General features: G+C 33.8%; 1 protein-coding gene and 1 pseudogene across 3 annotated transcripts; one reads left to right on the top strand and one right to left on the bottom strand.

The window, feature by feature from the left end:
* Window positions 1-98: 98 nt before the first annotated feature.
* On the bottom strand, window positions 99-10180 carry LOC125862213 (chaperone protein dnaJ 10). Of its 2 annotated transcripts, XR_007446026.1 has the most exons (11): window positions 9261-10180; window positions 7831-7890; window positions 7612-7694; window positions 7301-7460; window positions 5941-6070; window positions 3545-3703; window positions 2103-2281; window positions 1913-1993; window positions 1672-1821; window positions 374-521; window positions 99-334 (listed from the first exon to the last, which is right to left on the bottom strand). XR_007446026.1 is itself a non-coding variant. In XM_049542238.1 (10 exons), the coding sequence occupies exons 1-10, from the start codon at window positions 9345-9347 to the stop codon at window positions 426-428; spliced, it is 1185 nt and encodes a 394-aa protein (XP_049398195.1). In that variant the 5' UTR covers window positions 9348-10180; the 3' UTR covers window positions 99-425. The 2 variants fall into 2 exon arrangements, 1 of the variants encoding a protein (XP_049398195.1); XM_049542238.1 differs by having other exon boundaries at window positions 99-521.
* Window positions 10181-14184: 4004 nt separating this feature from the next.
* On the top strand, window positions 14185-18882 carry LOC125863226 (protein NRT1/ PTR FAMILY 1.2-like; annotated as a pseudogene). Its single transcript, XR_007446113.1, has 4 exons — window positions 14185-14548; window positions 15498-15715; window positions 16797-17347; window positions 17713-18882. The product of XR_007446113.1 is annotated as a protein NRT1/ PTR FAMILY 1.2-like (transcript).
* The last annotated feature ends 2383 nt before the right edge of the window (window positions 18883-21265 follow it).

Raw genomic sequence — 21265 nt, 5'->3', positions numbered from 1 at the left:
TTTCAATCCTTGTAGCAATTAATTAGAAATAGTCACTATCATTAAGTTTCAAGCAGGCCAGCAAGAAAGTACTCTTTTAAGTACAAAAAGACACCAACTAGGGAGTTGGCAAAATAGGTCAATAACAAAAACATTAAATTGGTTAATACAACAAGAAGAATAGACCAATGCAATATACAATATTTTGCATTCACAGGCCACACAACTTACACTCTAACTATATTAATTACAAAGCAGTCCTTCATGAAAGCAATATGACAGTAAGCTTTTCTCTGCTAAGCAAGAATCATGCTTTAAATATAGCACACTAGGGATACATAAGAAACTCAAACTCCCTCTTTTTTCCCCTAAGAATAAGCAAATACCAACAAGCACTACAAATTCACAAGCTACACAAATTCTTGCGGCGTCCACCATTTGTCTGTCTACCTGTGTCTCTGTGCACCAGGTGGTGCAGTCGGCATGGGGAAGTTATAGCTGGATTGACCACCGGTAAACTGTGGAGCCTCCACATATGGGCTCTGGAAAATATGTCCAAAAGTTAAGATAATGTAAAAAGACACTATGACATGATCTTTGCTTCATTTGAAATGAATCTTAGAAGTTGGAACATTTCGTAGAATAGCCGATATACTCATTACGATGGAATTTTCCTTTTATTGTTTTGGGAGAGCAAATATATTCTTCTTGACAACACTAAAAGAAAAAGGAAATTAAGATTGACAGAAAAAGAGCAAGAATACTTTCCGCCACCTGTTTCTTAATCACTTTACCATCTCCTAATGATATTGTCATCCAGCGAATGTATGGATAGAGCCGAAGGTTTTTTATCTTAAACTATTCTACAAACTCACCTCCAAAAAGATGAAAGAAAATAAGTCAGGAGAAACCTGTTCCTCTGAATCCTTTTCTGCCCTTGCATCTACATGACACTGACATGCAACGCATGGCAAGTAAATCTCTCGCTAAGCTGCAGTTGCAAGTAGCAATTCCCAAGCAGAAAATCTACTTTCGACTAGTTCCTCTTGTATCTCTAAAAGAAGAAAATAGTTGTCCTTCCAAGCATAACAATCCCAAAGAGAAATGGTACTCTTTTTTTTACCATGTCTTTGTGTCTTGAACCAGTTATGTTTGATGCCTATGTTATCACAATTAGTAGACTTCCAAGTTCACCTAACAAGCAAATTTACCCCCACTAATAGAATCAACCAAATCAAATTGAAACATTAAAGCTCCATTGCTTTCTTCAGCCCCTCTCTAAACCCCCTACCCCCACCCAAGCATATCACCATGAAAACCTATCCCAACCTCCCTATCTAATGCAACCAAACCTCTCCAACCAAAGTGTCAGTGAAGGGTTGGGGAAAAAAATCTCAGGGATTGGTGGTGACGGCAGAGGAGGGGGGAGTTAGGAAGGTGATGGCAGCCATAATGCAATAAAGTTGATAATTATTTCTTTGGTTGACTTCATTTATAAAAGGAACAATACCTCATTTTCAAATATAACAAAGGCTAAGTGTTTTCGGCACAGCAATATACAACAGAAATTCGTTTTGAACTTACAATCTGAGGACCAAAAAGGCAATTGACCAAAGAAAGAGGCCAGTAAAGGAACCAAACCTGTGCAAGTTAGCTGTTCATAAAGGAATAGAACACAAATCAGAGCAGTACCTGTGATGCAAATACTGTATAAGGCACCTCTTCTCTATTTTGAGATGGTATTGATGCAGTTGAAGAACGAGAGTCGTAGCTTGGTTCATTTCCGTCCAACTTGTGGACGCCGTTTTCTGTAGTTTCGGTTTCATTGACTGACTTAACCTTCTGTACATAAGAATATCATTCAACAGAACAACAAGGTTAACCAATTGAGAGGATCACGCTACCTACTTAAAATATTGGTCAACTACAGTACCTGAAAAATTTTGCCGAGAGTCTTCAACCCCTTTGCGCGAGCACGAAGCTCTTCTTTCTTTACGTTGTTGTCTTGTAGAACCTAACAAAGTAATGAATATTTTTTTTTAACAAAGTAATGAATATTAACACAAATAAATAAGAACAATACAAGAATAAGCCACAAACACAACATGATAAAGGTGAACAACCATTTGACAAACACGAGAAAGAGTGGCTTCAATATCTGCTACATTAAGCTTCCAGAGAGAATCAATCATTAGCTTTTTGTGGGATTGCATGTATTCTTCAAGTTCTTCCTCAGTGTAATTTCCTTCTGCACTGAGCTGCCTTTTCATGTCCTCTTGAAGCTGAATCAAAGCAATTGCACCTACAAAAGCATGAAGTATTTTTTTTTCAGAAGAACATTACCACATATGACAATCAAGTATCATTCAATACACGCAGAGGTTTGATGAATAGGACAACCCGGTGCACAAAGCATCCAACCTTTACATATGATTCAGGGAAGGAACGCACTCCAAGAGGGTGTTGTGATGTAGGCAACCTACCCTGACACTTGCAAGTATCAGTGGCTGATTTCATGGTTCGAATCCATGACCTATAGGTCACACAAAAAATAATTTTACCGTTATGCAGGTTTGGTTGAATGATCAAAATTAATCACAATGACATCAGCTATAATTGAGGACACATTATGATAGAAGTGATACAAGAAAGACCCAAAAGCTTATCTTCAAACAGTGCAATTCCCTTTTTATAAGTATTTGGATGAGGAAGATAGCTTGGAAGGCATTTATGAGCTACAACTATTTAAATCAAACTTTTCTTGTACTATTTCAGGCAAAGGTCTGTAAAGAAACATGTAAGAGAAAGGAACTAAATTTTTCCAATAGAAAAAAGAGAGTTAAAACAGCTTAAGAGAGAAACAATTTCATAGCACGTCTATACCAAAACTAGACCATACAATTTATTTTTTCTTTTGATAAGGTAAAAATTTATTGATGCAAAACCCACAAAGCGTTAGCAGTGAAAACATTAAAAAAAAACCACATTCCAGGGAGTAATGCCGTGACAGAATCTAGCATGGTTTCGGACTCTTTTGCCACTGCCATATTACGCCAAAACTAAGCAAGGATATACAACTCTGTTTAAGGACTGAAACATTCTTTTCCTCAAAGAATTTCTTTCATTTCAAATGATCCAACAAATGACTGCAGGGATGGTGCTTCGAGTGGGAAAAGATTTAGCAATGCATTTTTTTGTCTACCAGGTGCAGGCCTCATTTCTGGTTAGAGATAGATGTACATGAAAACTGAAGAAAGATTGTATACTTCATTTGACCTCAGCTTAAAACTCCTCTCATATATTTCTACCTATACTATCCTACTGTCTACCTAAGTTCATCAAGATTATATGACATCAACCAACAGAAGAAAAAACAGTCAAAAACTAATTTTGGACTAATTAAATCACAAAACTGAAAGAAGAGCATAAACTGTAAGGAATTATTCTTTAGAAAGCTCTATGCACAGATTAATATAGAGATTGAGCGAACAAGGTCTGTCCTAACTTCGGAAATGAGAAGCACAATGTTAACAACAAACCACTGCTTAAAGCCAGCACAACAAACCTGTTGCAGCAGTTACTTGGGATTTGATAAAATGACCTTTGTTTCTGAACCACTCTGCAATAAAAGGCACACCCAAATATAATGCCTTCTTTCCGAGCTCTTTCGCTGACTGTCTTGCATATATGTATCCAATTGTGTTTAACATATCAACACCATAAGCTGTTACCAAACATTAAGTTGATGAGAAAAGATTCTGTTACTATAGCCATGTCAATTGGAAGAGACCAACAAAAATATCAAGAAAGTCAAAGCTAAGGAGTTGAGAGGGAAAGAAACAGAAAGGGGATTGCAGATCAAGAGAGAATGTAAGCCAGTAGAATAGGACAAGCCAGCTTCAATGCCATAAATGGCGCTTACACGACAACTACTATGCCTCAATACCAAACTAAGTGTTTCCTTATATGACTACAAGTTCCTATGGAAATTGTCTCCACAAGTTACTTCTATTTTTCAAACTAGTCTCTACAATATTTTTGTTACGACCGAGAAGTTTCCGAAAGTCAATGGCGCACGGTTTGAAACTCGGCGGATAATAGGTCCGCTTCCCCTCTACCTTTTCCAATTAAATACCAAACTTTTGCCTGTGGCTAGGGTTTGAACCTTTGAATCACTGACTCATGTGCTTCCGATCATATCTCGAGTATCACATCTTCCTCTATAGCCTTATATCTTAGTCTCTTCAGATAATCACATTAGCCAATAGATACCAAACCATGGCAACCGGAGTATATAAGTTTTAACTTCTGGCCGTAAAGTTAGTCCTTTACATTCCTGATTCTCTTTCTTACCTTATATCAATTAGTTGTTTACCCCAAACACTTTGCTGCTCCGTGATCCTTTTCAATAACTTCATTGTTACACAAACTTATGTTATTGGATAGATAATTGGTATTGGAAATGAATCAGACAGACTTTTTATTCTAGAAAAGGGAACTTGAATCACATGGACTATACTACTCCACCATCCGAGAACACCCATTGATTGTCTTAGTTCATATGCACTATAGAAAATTATAATTAGTATCTCTCACTTGTCTACTTTAAAATATGATTCATGCCAACTAGGTAGATAAATCAGTACTTCCTTCCCTTTTCATCCTAATAATTGGATATAGTTTCATTTGTCTTTAGTCCAACAGATGTCTGAGATCCTAGTTGAATCACCTTTCGTATGCATTTTCACTGTTTGATAGATTTAAATGATATGATTATTCATATGAACTTGCATGAAGATTGTTCTGAGCTGCCTTACATTTTTTAGATTTTGTTTGTTGAATTTTTCTATTTTTGATAACCGAAAAATCCGTCTGTGACCTGCCCTTTGGACCAATCACAGCCTTCTAAACTCGGTGGATAATGGGCCCGCCCCTCTACCCTTCTCCACTTAAATACCAGGCTTCGCTTTGCATGGTGTGGGGCTTAAACCTGCGACCTAAGCCACACATCCTCCACCTTTTGCCACAAATTGGCACTTCTATTTGGATGTTCCATAGTGTAATGCACCAAAATTAATTTTTAGTACAAGAACTCGCCCAAAATTATTTATCAGAAAACAACCTTATACTCTAACAAAATATAGTAGTTGATAGAAGAATAGGTATCTCATTGAAATTGCTTGCGCCTAATAGATCTCATGTTGACTTGCATTTTTAGGAGATGTTACACCCACATCTCGTTATCTGATTAAATACATGTCCTTTAAAATAAGAATAAAGTTGCACACGTTGTTGGCTTGCCATATTCACTTTTATATTCCCTCTGGCTAGTGTCTCTAGAAGCACTTGCTTTCTTCATAACTTGACCCTAATAACCTCTCCCGGTGATAAATGTCTGTTATTAGGTTATTCTCAGATTCAAATGCGGCATCATTGCTATATACCCAACCTTCGTGAACACGTCATGCTAGTCTGTGTCACTTTCTTTAGATTTGCCTAGTTTCACACATCCTCTACCTTTGACCATCTTGGTATCTCTGTGTACTTACCAGAACGAACACATAGGGTCCAGTACCTTGCTTACATCTCCTTCTGGCCCCTATTGAGTTATTATTTTTCCACTGTCCAATACAAGGTCCGGTAAGAGCCATGCTTTGCATTAAATCTTTCACTTGTTATGGAGAAGCGAGAAACCTTAGCCGTTCCTACATACCAAACAACCCTTAATATTTAGATACCTCTTTTTCAATCATGAATTGCCATGACTCCAAAAGTTATTGGAAATTTAAAGATCTTAGTGTGCACAACTCACGAAACCAACTTTTCACAACCCATAATACAGCTGTAAATATGCATATTGTTTGTACAACCCCTTAAGTATCAACATTTGCCGAGTTCAGAAAAGCAATTCAATACAAAAAAAGGGTCAAAGGAATTATGTATAGGTATGACAATGTTAACCTGCATTTGAAAGCCTCGACACCTCAGCTTCTGCATGACGAACAAAGTCCTCTTTATTTCCTTGTACATATAGATTGAGCCGGTCCTTCAAAGTTTCAGCAAGCTTTTCTTCCCTCTCCCTCTGAACAACCTGTATTAGATTAAGAAGGAAAGAAGTTAATTGTATACATATCCTGATACAGCTTCTATGGAATACAGTAGCTCCAGCCAAGTCGTGGTAGGCCATGTGACTGCATATTAGCATCTCTTTAATGAATTGATATGAGATCCAACTCATTGTGATGTAAAGCTGCAATGTGCTCAAACAGATTGTTGTGACATCAATAGCCGATTCATTGTGAATAACACACAATGTGATATCAATGATTAACATCTTGATAAATAGAGCAATAGGTGTATATCATTCAAATGGTCAATAAAAGAACATTGCTGTCTTGAAGTCGATTTACACCCACTAGCAACAGAATTACCCCCACAGATCTTTTTAAGCAATACAGCTTGCAAGGTGTAAGATAATTGGAAATCTCTTAATATGAGAACTTCAACCAGTAAACTGTACTACAAAACAAACAAGCAACAGATAAGCTAGCTGAAAAATTTGTAGTACGGACAATGAAAACCCTGGATCCTAACACTACTACACGTGTCGATTCTTCTTTACTTGTCAATCAATATATAAAGAAAAAAAAGCTAGTTAATTCTTCTGATTCCCCTATTCTTCCTTATTGTATCATCAGTTGAATCTGACACTATCTAAGGTTGATGGATATGTCCAAATCATCTGAATCATTTCCATTAATTTATACAACTAGATGCATGTTTTCTATCTCTTATTTATATCTCTGGGCCTCTATCTTCTTTTGGCCTTTGGGGAATTTTTTTTTCCCTTTAAAGTAAAAGAATGAGGCACCATGTGGGACTCTAGGTTAAACAAGTCAATGACAATACCCAGTGTAATGCCACAAGTGGGGTGGGTCTAGGGAGGGTGGTGTGTATGCAGACCTTATCCCTACCTTGTGGAGGCAATAGAGAGGTTGTTTTCGGAAGACCCTCAGCTCAAATAAAGCAATTTCAAAAGCAAATTTGAAAAGGAAATATCGCGGTGAAGAAACAGAACAGTAGCAACAACAAAGGTTTAACAAGCCATAGTTTATAATATCATGGAAATAAATGTTATTTCTTATATATAAGCATATAGATAGAGGTGCCACTATAACCATTTCTCAAGCTACTTCTCAGTTCTTTATCTTTTTGCAAGTTTTACCCATATATACACGAAGTCGATAAAAATGTTTGAATTCAATTTTCTCAAGTAATACTCTTACAATTATAAATGCTAAAAGGAAATGAAGAACTGTACCCTCATTTTCTCTTGTAACTTTCTAGCATCAAAATCTTCACCTTCAGTGAAAATATCCAATGAAGCCATTGATGCCATAGCAAGCTGACCTATGTACCCCTCAAAAAGTTCACTTCCAAAAAGCATAGCAAAAATTGCTGCAGGATCAATGATTGCATCTCTGAAACAATTCAAAGCATGGAAGTTTGAATTAACATGTGAATACACAGAAGAACATCAGAGCAAATTATATGTACATACAGGTACGAAATATCAATTGTACTAGGAGAAATACAAATGTCCTGGTATCAATAATACAAGAGAGAAATTACGTTGAAATTCCTGATTTTCCATGTACATCATAAGCCTGTCGTTGAGATGGATCGCTCAGTACCTGATAAGCCTCTCCCAACACCTGCAACAGGAGAAAACAAGAATTATTGAGCCAATAGCAGGAAAATCTCCTAATTAACCAGAAAAAAAAAACAGTTAAAAAATAAATCATCAAGAGACTTCTCAAAAAAAAAAAAAAGGGTAGATTAATGACTTACCTGAAAATTCTGTGCAGCTAGAGGGTCATTTGGATTTTTATCAGGATGAACCTGCCGTGCCTATACCACATATGAAAGTTAGTAGTAAAGAAGAAGTTAAAACATGGAAAGCTCAAATAGGAAACAGAGTCAAGATTGAAAATTAAAACAAAAAAGGGCAAATTCGACTACAATAAGGAAAACTAAAGTTAGAAGTTTTCAAATTCTGTGAGCTACAAATTTTAAACTTCATCACTTTTTATTGTGGTACTTGTGTGGCAGTATGCTCATTCCTGAGGCTGAGTTTTAAAAAAATGACAAAAAAACAAAAGCACAATTGCTTATGGATAAATCATAACTAACTTATTCAATGTACCAACTGAAAGCTGCAAATAAAGAAAATAAATACATAGCTGGGTGAAGATTCCAAACACTATAACTTCCCCATTAAAAAAATGTAACCCAAAATATTAAGGAAATCAGTCTTCAAATTAGATTGTCAAGTCCAACAATCTAATTCTTTTGTCTATGGGCTGATGAAGTAAACCATAGAGCTGAGAACTTACTCCTCTTTTTCAAATATCTAATTGGCTAAATCAGGGGGAAAAGTAAGTGCCCATTTGACTAGTTGTAGATTTGATATTCAAACGGTCACTTTAGCATGAAAATTGGTTAAAAGAAGAAAATTTATTATAATTCATCAAGTTTATTCCCTCAAATGTAATGGCATCACATATGGGTAGGAAAATACAATGACATGACGTTCAACAAATAAATGCTGTTCAAGTTTTCAGTCTTAGTCTTAAACGTTTCAGCGATAATGTGTATAAAAGAAGTCTTAAATAGAGGCTCGAACATCCCCAATGTTTACCACAATCCTAAAAGGAATTGCAAACTTCTATTTCTTGCATGCTCCATTCCATCTATGTATAACAAACGCTTACATCCTTTTTGGCAGATAAAATTTTTCAAAGGAACATTTCTGTCCACAATCTCCTTCTATTACCTAGACAAGATTCTTCTGCATGTGCGCATGTATGTGTTGATAGTTAGCAAAAAGGATTATTCTTTGTAGTTCCTTAATAAAGAAATCATACTTATGGGGTTAAAGGTAGCTTCTTTTTCAAGCATAAAACCTTTCCACTGCCCCAATATAACTCCTTAACATATACTCCTTAATCATCCACCTTCAGCCTATGTTGCTCGGACTCTTAAAAATGTCAACATGTGCGTATTGAATTCGCCAAAGAAGTGTATTTTTGGAGAATCCGACACGGGTGCGGCATCAAAAGTGAAGAGTCCGCCCAACTTAGCTTTCAGCTTGAACCAGACAAGCAAGTGCAGATAGAAAAAAAAATCTTTAATTCTTCATGCACATACTTAAAACTATATCCCTAAGTGTATTAAAATGACAAATAACAGGTTACTACAAATAAGATAATTATGCATACCTTAATGTAGTATGCTTTCTTAATCTCAGATTCGGTAGCAGTAGGGCTAACCCCCAAAATGTCATAATATTCAGTCTCCTTCACCATGATCTCGAAATCTTTTCTCCTTCTTTCCTTTCAAATCGACCAATTGATAGAACGAAAACAGGAAATAAAAATCGAAACTGAAAACCACCCAGGTGCAGTTATTTAACTGTTATCAAGTTGACAAAAAGGGATAAATGAGCACGAAATACCAAACCCCACGTACAAAATCAAAGAAAAAATTCAATCGACTTCCTCTAACAAACCAAAATGACCAGTAAATCTAAGAGATTATGATGATGAAACTGCTATCAAGTTGAAAAACAGAAAATACAAATCCCACGTACAAAATCGAAGAAAAAGATCGAATTTTTCCTCTAACAAACCAAAAGGGTCAGCAAAAAAAGGGAATCGAAGAACAGAAAACAACAACCCCACGTACAAAATCGAAGAAAAGATCAATTTTTTCCTCTACCAAAAGGGTCAGCAATTTAAGAGATTAAAACAATGAAACTGCTATGAAGTTTCTAAAAAGGGGATCGAAGCACAGAAAACAACAACCCCACGTACAAAATCGAAGAAAAGATCAATTTTTTCCTCTAACAAACCAAAAGGGTCAGCAATTTAAGAGATTAAAACAATGAAACTGCTATGAAGTTTCAAAAAAGGGGATCGAAGAACAGAAAACATCAATTCCACGAACAAAAGTCAATTTTTTTCCTCTAACAAACCGAAAGGGACAGTAACTTTGAGATTTATGATGAATAAAGTGCAAGAAGGAAATTGATGATTCATGCTGTGTTGGCTTCGGGCCCCTGTCTCTTTGAAATTTAGATTCGGTTTTTGTTGACTAATTGTGTGCGGTGTTATGCTGGCTGGGCTGGGGCGTGGCGGTTTCAGGTGGACCTTCGATTTTTTCGCAATTTCAAATTTTTTCACAATTTATCTCTGCCAAAGTAATTTGGTCACATTTGGCACCACTAATACTCCCTAAAGTTCATGACATTGAAAATTTGGCCATATGTATTTACTTTCTCCGTCTCAAAATACTAAAAAGATGAACGCGTTGTTTAGATGGTTGTTATTAATTGTATTGTATTTAAATATAATACTTATTTTGATTCATCATTATTTATTACTTTCTCCGTTCACTTTTAGTTATTATGGTAAAGTCAAAAGATAAGAATAACTAACATTTTATATTTTTTCATCATATTAATATACAAAAAAAATACAATTTATATACTTTTCGTATGGTTTTTTTACTCAAATTGACTTTCAAAAACCGTGGCATGACAACTAGTATTATTGTGTTTCAGTTAGAGTTGTTCATGGTTATGGTTAAAAAATCAAACCGAACCGCCAAATCGATTAAAAATTGATATTAGGTTTGGTTTTAAATTTTGAAAATCGATACTATTTGGTTTGGTTTTGATTTTACTAAAAGACAACCGCAAAAATAACCAAATTAAATCGATAAATTATATATATATTTAAATTATTTATGTATTATTTATAAATAAAAATATAAACATTATGTTAAAATTTTAATCAACTTAAATCTTTAACTTTACCAACTTCTTTAGGAAAAATTGTATAAAATAGCTAACTATTAATTCAAATTAAATGGTATAATCACAGTTTGATTTAATTGTAACCCGTAGCAAACAGTTGCAATTCGCCTCTCTCCTTGAATTTCTCACTCGCCACTCTCCTGATCTCGCTCAGCAGTCTCTCTCTCGCCTCTCTCACTTTATATAAACACAAATGTATAGAATGTGTTTGTATAAAGTGAGAGAAAAACTGTATATATACATATATTTCCGTTCGCCTCTCTCCCATAGAATCTCGCTCTCCTCTCTCACTTTTATACAAATTTTGTGTTTGTACAAAGCGAGATAAAATTGTATAGACAAATATATATATTTTCGTCATATACACTTATAATTATACAAATATAGATCTCCATCTGCCGAATTTTCTTTTGTCTTTCTCTCTTTTTCGTTTTATACAAACACAAATTATACAATTGATTCATATATGTATACCGAAATATACATATTAATAGCTATATTCATATATGTATATCGAAATATACATATTAATAGAAAGTTTGCTATGGATCGAAGCACAATTATACAAACTATAACTATAGCATATAAATATGATTTTTATGTTTACTAAACCTAAAATTTACTCTTTTCTTTACGCCCAACACTTTAGTCTAACTATAATAATCCTAAGTCCACTTCCATCAAAATTCATTTTAATCTTTACTTACCCAATTCCACATAAAATAGTCACACTTTTTCTTAATTGAATCACTTTGTTCGTATAATGACAACTCTAATATTGCTCAATTGAACTGACGGTAGTTTTTTTGTGGATTGTTCATGTACGAGGTGTCTGTGTCTATCGAGATACGTACGTCCTCAAAAAAATTATTGCTTTCAAACCGACTAAACCAGAAAAACTTAACCAAATCGGTGGTTATTTTTTCGTTTGGTTTGGTATGATTTAGAAATTAAAAAAAATCAACTAGATTTGCTTGGTTTTGATTTTAATCAATAACCGATTCAAATCGAATCACAAATCTCCTAAGTTTCGGTTATTGTATTATTTTGTTGTAGTTGTTATTTCCTTCTAGTAGACTTTGTGATATTTCCTTATAACTTGCTATATTTTCTTCTTTATATCTAGAATTGTTGAAGTAGTAACAATTAAAACAAACATTATATTTAATTTAACAATACAACACAAGAACGTTGATATTATTATAATGGCATAATACATAAATTGGACCCTTAACTTGGCTTCAAATTATAACTTTGACCTTTAACTTTGTGAGTGCACAAATAGGCATTTTAACTATCCAAAACTTAAACAAAAAACACTCGGATCCTACCTGACAAAATGCGTGAAATACACTCAAATTAGGCGCATCAGATGTAAAAATCGAGGGGGCCAACAGTAAAAAAAGCATTGAAAGGAATATTAAACCCTCGTTATATTTTTTTCAACAATTTTCCCCTCTTTTTTGCATTATTTGTTGTTCACTGCAAAATGCAAGTGACATTTAATAAAAAAAATTGTTATTACGAAAAAAAATTATAATGAAGTTTTTTTTTGGCAAGATGGGTGAGTATACTTTTTAATTACTGTAATTTATAGTACTTTTTAAGAAATTTTCAAATAATATATATTATTTCATTTGTCCGAATTTATGCGTCACGGGTAAAATTTGAAGAGTCAATCAAATCTTTTATATATTTTTATATCTTTTAAATATTTAAGTAATTAATTGTCGTGATTTATAATATTTTATACAATTATTTAGTATAGTAAAAGAAATTTAAAAGAAACACGCATTCTTCAATAGTAAAATATGGGTCCCCCTTTTTTTTTTACAGGTTGACCTCCTGCCTGTATAGTCTTTTTTTGTCCACAAGGAAAAAGGAACACGTGTCGACCCCAAGGTCCTCTCTATTCCCACTTATTATATTATAATATATATATATATACTAGTGATGAAGAGCCCATGCATAATTATTTAAAAGTTAATTTTTAACTGACGTTAAATAAATAGTTTTAAATTTTAAATTTGAATAAATTATATATATTTATATGGTAGTAAACGTTCATGTTAACATGTTAACTCTAAAATGAATACATCACTATTAATAAAGCTTGAAGTTTAAAGAAAAATCCTTAAATGACCAAAATAACCCTTAAACTCAATTTTAATCACAGAAAGCAAACATGTCGACGATGTGGTGGCTGATTCATCAACTAATTTTTTGTATGTTTTTTCAAAAATATTTTAGTTGCTAATTTGTTATAATTTATAAAAATCATTAACGTCATTTTCGAATAACTTATAGTATTGTTAACTTTCAATAATATATATTGTTCCATCTATTCAAATTCATGTTTCACCAATAGAATTTCAAGAGTCAACAAAAAATTTTAAAAAAATATATATTTTAATTATGATTTATAGTACTTTTAACATCATTTTAAATATATAGCAGAATTTTTTAAGTTGTTAATTATTGTGGTTTATAGGATTTTTGGTCCATATAACGTATAGTGTGTTTGTAGGCTCTTATTAGATTGAAAAAATATTTTAAATTAGTAATTATTGTAATTAATAATGTATATTACGTAATTTTCAAATTTGTAATAAAATATTTTAAATATTAAGTCTAATAATTTATAGTATCTTAAATGTAATCTTTGAATACACATAAATTAAAAAAAGAAACAAGACAAATAAATTATAAATTGAATAATTGACATTTTCAAATATTAATTTACCACAAAATGAAAGTGAAGGAAGAAGTTGTGAGGCAGAAATAAAGAGAAGGGAATGGAATTAGTGAGGTGGGGTCCATATCCATTAAAAGAGATTGAAATAAATGCATGGCAAATTGAAAAGGCGTCAAATAGACAGGAAAATGGGCCCACATGCATTGAAAATCAAGGACTTTTCGGCCGATGATAAATAAGCCCACAGCTGAAGCACACGTGTTGACCTTCAGCTGTGTGCTTATTCATACTTATATATTAGTAGTGATATATAGTAAATTAATTTTGATTTTTTTTAGTTCTAAAATGATGTGTAAAATATTTAATTAGTTGACAGCCATTGAGTGGGTCACTAATACATGTGGGAGCGTTTGCATTTCACGCTTTTTGACTTTGAAAATCGTGTGTTTATTTATTTAAAGGTAGGATAGTTAAAGTGCCTATTTGTGTATTATGAAAGTTGGAGGTCAAAGTTAAAATTTGAAGTCAAGTTTAGGAGCTAATATATGTATTATGCCTATTATAATCATAATAATATTATTTGAGAAAGGAAAAATCTGAAGAAAGTAAGAGCAAAACTTGGCAGAGGCATATGGTGCCACGAAGAAACTTCATGGAAAATGGGGGAAAAAGCAACGAAGTAGGGCCAAAACAAATCGTTTTTTCTGCAATATTGCTCTGTTTTTTGTTTTATTTGATCAGCTCTTTTGTTTGTATATACCTGTAGTCGACGCTTGGTTGTTATCGCAGTGTTTAACTGTCAGTGTTGGACTGTGAGTGATGCTAACAAAATTGAAAGAGGGAGAGAGCTTTTTTTTCCCCTTGTTTGTCATAGATTGATCGTACACATATGGAGAATTTGTTGTGTGAAAAAGGTGAAATGATCGAACAGACTTTGCTATTAGATGATTCTGAAACTCAAAAGGGTGGATTCAGAACTTTACCTTTCGTACTTGGTATGACGTACTTCCCTATTTTTTTCATTTTGTGTGTTGATGTTTTGATAAACTTGTGTAATTGCTCTATCTGAAGTTCAATTTTGGTAATTTTTTTACATAGTGGTTGATTTATTAGTCAAATTGTTGAGTTGGTGATGAATGGAATTATCATGGATTGGTATGAGATACTGGGTTCTTTATAAGGCTTGGGCAATTTTCGGGTTAGTTTTTGGGGCCTAATTTGAAATCTGGAGTGGAGGTTCGGGACCATGTGGGATGTGAATATACTCTCCCCATCCAATGCCATGTTCACAGGATAAATTTGCTAGGAACAAAAGGAGTGATAGTTTTGGTAGGTAAATGGAATATTGAATGATAGTTGAGGTATGGAACTCGTGAAAAGGTGATAATTTAGTTGTACTTTTGACTATTAATTCTTTTGATTTTTGTCGAGTTAGTTTTTGGAGTAAGTTCATTTATGTGTTGATTTCTTGATAAACACATGTAATTGCCCTTTAATGAGGTTCAATTTGATGATTTTTACCTAGTTATTGATTCGTTCGTTAAATTTTTTGGTAAGTTTGCTGAATTCGTTCCCCAATAGACAAGAGGCGTGTTGGCCAACTCAGCATCAACCAAAATGAGTGATTGTTTTTGGTAGGTAAATGGAACAATGGATAGTTGAGTTATGAAACTCGGAAAAAAGTGATAGTTTAGGTGTATTTTTTATCATTAATTCTTTTGATTTTTGTCGACAACTTTTTGGAATAAGTTCATTTATTTGTTGATTTCTTGATAAACACATGTAATAGCCCTTTAGAGTGGTTCAATTTGATGATTTCTGCCTAGTTGTTGATTCGTCGGTCATGGGTTTAAGATGAAATTAAAGGAAGTGGGGTATTCCAATGAAACAGTTGGGGAGTTCTTGATTCACTGTTTAATGTTTTATTTTCTTGATTTTGGATAGGAAATGCGGCTTTGACGAATGCGGCGACGTCTGCTCTAACTCCTAATATGATCCTGTATTTGATGAATGAATATCACATGGATATGACTACTGGGTCCAATATTATCTACATGTGGTCAGCAGTTACCAACATCGCTCCAGTTGTTGGGGCATTTATGGCGGATTCTTTTGTGGGTCGGTTCCAGATGATAGGATTGGGATCTGTTGTCACCCTTGTGGTAAAGTTCATTAACTAAGTTGGTTTCTTTCATTAGTTGCCTTAAGTTTTAAGGAGCAAAGTGACGTCGTAGTTTTAGTTGGAGCAAGTAATATGAGATTGAAAGGAAAATGAGAGGGCAGTCATTTTCCACCATGGAAATTGTTTTCCTTCCAATGACCAAGTCTGCCATATCAAACACACTCATAATTGTTTATTTTTCGTGTTTGTTAATGGATTTCCATAATTTTTACTACTAATTGGAAGAACCTCGGTTGATTATGAGGAACCTTAATGCACATTTCTGTCCCTTTATATTTTTTCTACTAGTTTCTTTGTCACATCTATGGGAACATTTCGTTTGACATCGAACACTAACTTTCAATTAGACGAGGGGGTCAAATAACGTCTTGAGCATAGTTGGATCCCTCCCTTTTTCCAATTTTTCTTGAGTCAAACATGCCTCTTTAGCTACAAACCAAGCAAAGGAAGCCACTTTTTACATGGAAGAAGGGAAGACTTCTTCTCTACCAAAAATTTGACTGTACAAAGAAACTAATGTCTAGTTCACTGAACCTAAATACGGGAACTTGAGTAGCATCTGAATGAAGTAGAATTAGCAAAGCAGCTAGCAGTACATTTGCTGAAGACAATTCAGACTCCAAGTTCAAGTACCACTGTTTATCTAAGTAAGCCGATGGACCTTAGGATAACAATGATTCAACTTGTAGGTTAGCGAGCTCAGTAAGTATTTAATCTTCAGCACAATATCTTGTGTTTGGCGCTGTATGTTTGCAGCCCCTTGTATGGCTGTACCTAACAACTTAAGAGTCACATTCAATGTGCACAAAATATTATCGTATGATCATGCAAAAATAAATGCACAACCTTTGTTCCCATTTGACCAGTTTTCAACTTGAGGAAAGGGGGAGGATGTAGCAACATGTATTCCCATTAATTGCTTGATCCCTCTTCACAATTTGACAATTGGAGGAATCATTATCACCCATCTGATGCAATTTTTTGTAATATGAAGAATCATAATAATCTGTTTGAACTTGGTAAAACCGATAATAATTCTAGATATTCTATGTGTTTTGAAGGGGATGTTTCTGTTTTGGCTGACATCAGTGATTCCGCAAGCAAGGCCCCCGCCCTGTGTCAATTCCAACAACATTTGCAGATCAGCAGAGATGTTCCAACTCTTCTTCCTGTGTTTCTCTTTGGGCATCGTTGCCATTGGAGCAGGTGCAGTCAAATCCTCATCTTTAGCATTTGGTTCTGATCAGTTGAAACGGGAAGTATATCAAGATAATGCGCGTTTAATGGAGAGATACTTCGGCTGGTACTATGCCTCGTATGCTTTGTCTATCCTGGTTGCTCTCACGTGTCTTGTTTATATCCAAGTCAACATGGGGTGGGCTTTAGGTTTTGGAGCTCCTGTTTTGCTAATGTTGTTTTCAACTCTTCTAATTTATTTGGGTACTCCATTCTACGTTAAGCTGAAGCCTAAATCGAGCTTAATCACTGGCCTTTTTCAAGTGATTGTAGCCTCTTATAGAAATAGATGTCTCAAATTGTCGTCACAGAGTGAAGATATACAATATCATCAGAAAAAAGGGTCAACCGTAGTTCTTCCAAGTGAAAAACTAAGGTAACTTTATTCTTACTAGACATTAGTTTTTGTGTTGGTCATCTTACTTTCTGCATATGCTTGAAACAGAACCTATGCAATGGTAAATTGTTGTTTGGTTATCTAGCCTCTATGCTTTTCCTTCCTGAACTAAACTATTATTTGATCGATCATTTATAGCTGTTGCTTCTCTCACCTATATAGGCAATTGTGAAGTTCATTGTTTTAACCTGCACCAGCTGATGACAGATATAACTCATTGTGCTACTGACTCCAGCTTTTATTATTTAAAGAGGCCTCATGTCATGTTCAAAATTAGTGATGCCCTTTTCCAGTCCTGATATATTTGTTTGTATTGCGTTTTAACTTCAATATATTGCCTTTAGGTTTTTGAATAAAGCTTGCATTGTACAAGATCCTCAACTAGATTTGAGCCCAGATGGAGAAGCGACAGATCCTTGGCGGCTTTGCACTGTAGATCAAGTAGAGGAGCTGAAAGCATTGCTCAAAGTTGTTCCAATCTGGTTGACGGGAGTTATATTGTCCATAAACATAAGCCAGAACACTTTTCCTGTACTTCAAGCGAATACCATGGATCGACATATTGGTTCAAGCTTTGAAATCCCAGCTGCCTCCTTTGGCATATTTGCTGTCATCTCTGCTATACTTTGGATTGTCCTCTATGATTATCTGATTCTTCCCATTGCATCAAAAATGACTGGAAAGCCTGCTCATTTCAGCACAAAAGAGAGAATGGGGTTCGGGTTGTTTTTTTCCTTCCTGTCAGTTTTAGTGGTTGCAGTTGTAGAAGGTGTACGGAGAAGTATCGCAATCAAGGAGGGATACTTGGATGATCCAGAAGGTGTGATCCCAATGTCAGCTATGTGGCTACTTCCCCAGAATTCCCTTACTGGCTTCGCAGAGGCCCTGCATGCCATCGGCCAAAACGAATTCTACATTTCAGAATTTCCTAGAAGCATGTCTAGTGTAGCTGCTTCTCTATTAGGAGTTGGTATGGGAGTTGGAAGCTTACTAGCTAGCTCTATAATGAGTACTATCGACGACTTGACTAAAAGAGGAGGGGAAGAAAGTTGGATATCGAGCAATATAAACAAGGGCCATTACGACTACTATTATCTCGTTCTTGCAGGATTTAGTCTGGTTAACGTACTGTACTATATTGTCTGTAGTAAAGCTTATGGTCCATGCAAAGAAGAGGTGATGGAAGAAGAGAAGCCATGAATGGGTACAAGAACTTGTATATCGTAGCTCAAAACGCTCCAATATATTAATCCATATAGTGTCATGCCTATTTCCTCATAGCTTGTTAGTAGTAATATATATACTTTTCGGTTGATCCAATCCGTACATAGCAAGAACTTAGTGCATCGTTCCGTTCTTTTTAACTTTTTTTTTTATATATACTTTTCAGCTGAGCATGACTGATGCTATTGTAGGTATCAAATGAAGTTGTAATCACTAAATTTTGTGGGGAGAAGATAGTTTTAGCTTGGTGTAAATAACTTTATATACTTGAAGAAGTATATTTTTGTGTAGTTTCTTTTTGGTACATATATATACCTTTGGAAATCCTCTTGGATTATACGAAAAAAAAACACAAGGATGTCCTCTCACATTGTACACAAAAAGATAATTACAGCCTAGGTATATCATGGCGAATTCTTCAGAAAAAATTGTGTCTTCCACAATGGAATTGTTTCGAAGCTTAGTAGCTAAAGCGTACTTGCGTGAGGGGTACGCGGATTTGGGTCCTAAAGGAGAAGGAGGAGGAGAAGGAGGAGGAGTAGGAGCTAGCTTTAGGGGTGGAATCGAATGATTACGAGATAAACAGTGAGACAAAGGAGAGCACTTAGACGAGTCAGCCAAAAAAAAAAACCACCAAGATAGGCATAGTAACTCGATCTTTTGATCACCCATTTTTGGAAAACCATTTTTGGGGGCTTCCTGTAAAATATAGTCCCAAAAAAATATTGATTTATCAATTTATTTTTACTTTAAGAAAATATTGCAATTTGCAAGAAAAAAGACTGCAAAATCTTTATTAAAAAATAAGGAAAGAGAGGTTGATATTTTTCAATTGTAAAAATATTTTAGACCTTGAATTAAACTACTCAAATTTTTATATTATTAGACAAAATTTCTTATGCAACAAGATCTAAGATAATGTATTACATACACATGGCTAAGTTATTAATTTGGAGTAACCCTTATAACATTCTGCAATTAATGTCTCTTAAATAAGTAGTTGACAATAGTATAAACTTCATGAAGTGGACCGACATGCAACCCAACGAAAGCTTACTAAACTCCATAGTGATAATGTTTTGTTTGTAAATTTACTTTAACATATTTGGTAAATGAGGGTTTATATTTTTCTTGACTAAATTTACATTTACATTGAATTCCTAATGCTTGAAAAGAAATCATAAGAACAGGTATAATCCCTTAATTGCTAAATATTATTTGATAAGATTTTTTTGGTACTTTTATTCTATCAATTACATTTAAAATTCATATTTTAACTCATTTTTTTCTGTGTTGTATTAACCATGATTTTTTTTTTCCAGATTGATAAGTAGACAATTATTTTGATGTCGATGAAAGAGTATGTATTACATCAATGATTTATCCAGTAGTAAATTTCAGAGATAAAACTAAAATATTGCAAAAAAAAATCACTATTTCCTTTAAATTTTCCTTTTCTTTTGATGCTGACATCTTTTTTCTTTGAAGAAGAGAATTTGTACAAATTTACTATTTTCAAAATAAAATATTCTTCTTTTTCATTAAATTGAATTGATGACTCTTTCTGTAATACAATTATCTTTTAATTTAGTTCTTATTTTATTTCATATCAAGAATTCTTATTTCATATTAAAATACACGTATATTTACTTATATCTTGTGTACTTATATACTTGTAAATAAATGTAATAAAATCAAAAAAAAAAATCAACTAAATAGAAAGTTCAAGAATTTGTTCAACATTTTTTTGTCCTCTTGCTTCTGAACAACAAAATAGACTAGAAGGAAAATATTGAGCTTGAAAAGGTTCACGGATTGATGACGAAACCTGATTTATAGCTATAAATTAGATAAGAAAATTTTTGTTTTCAACCCTTTTTATGTTTTTGACCGACACAAGACTCTTCTTGAAAACTATGCTTGTTGTATGCCACTTATAAGTGTTATGTGATGTTTATCCACACTCTAATATTTAATAACAACAATTATGGTTAACAAAACTAAACTAGACCAATTATTATGATTAGCTATGGTATATATTGTAAAGCATACATTTTGTAGTATGTACGGTTAATTTATTTAAGGAACATATTTATAACATCCGTCTTGAATTTGAACCTATAATGTTAATGATATTTGGTTGCTGAAAAATAATCTATCAAAATCACAATCTTATAGTAGCCATAAGAACGAAGCTAGAGTGTTGACTCCAAGATATAGTAACTTTAGCTCAAATCTTGTATTGTTTTAAAAATTCATGTACAAAATAGAGTCAGTAATTTAAAAAGACTAAAATTCAAAACTAACCGTTAAGTTTCAAATCATGAATCCACCGCTCAGTCAAACATAAGGAATTATAGAGGATACAAGCCTAAAACGTCTAGTAGCGTAAGAAACGAAGGTAAATAGACTTTTATGACATCAATCCATTACTGGATTTTCATTACTCTCTTTTACCTTCCCCTTCTTTGAACCTAAGGTAAAAAAAATAAATCCCATTTTTTCACACAAAATTTGATTGATAATCTATTTGGTCAAACTTAAGAAAAAAAAAAACAAGAATCTTTATTAATAGTAGCATAACTTATTTTTAGGGGGTGAATTTTATTTTATTTTATTTTTTACAAAGTACTTTCGAAATTTTAGCTAAACATATATTGTTACTTTAATATC

The sequence above is a fragment of the Solanum stenotomum genome, chromosome 4, assembly GCF_019186545.1.
Source record: "Solanum stenotomum isolate F172 chromosome 4, ASM1918654v1, whole genome shotgun sequence".
NCBI classification, from domain to species: domain Eukaryota; kingdom Viridiplantae; phylum Streptophyta; class Magnoliopsida; order Solanales; family Solanaceae; genus Solanum; species Solanum stenotomum.
Note: the sequence above shows the minus strand (reverse complement) of the source record. Positions and strands in the feature narration are given on the sequence as shown.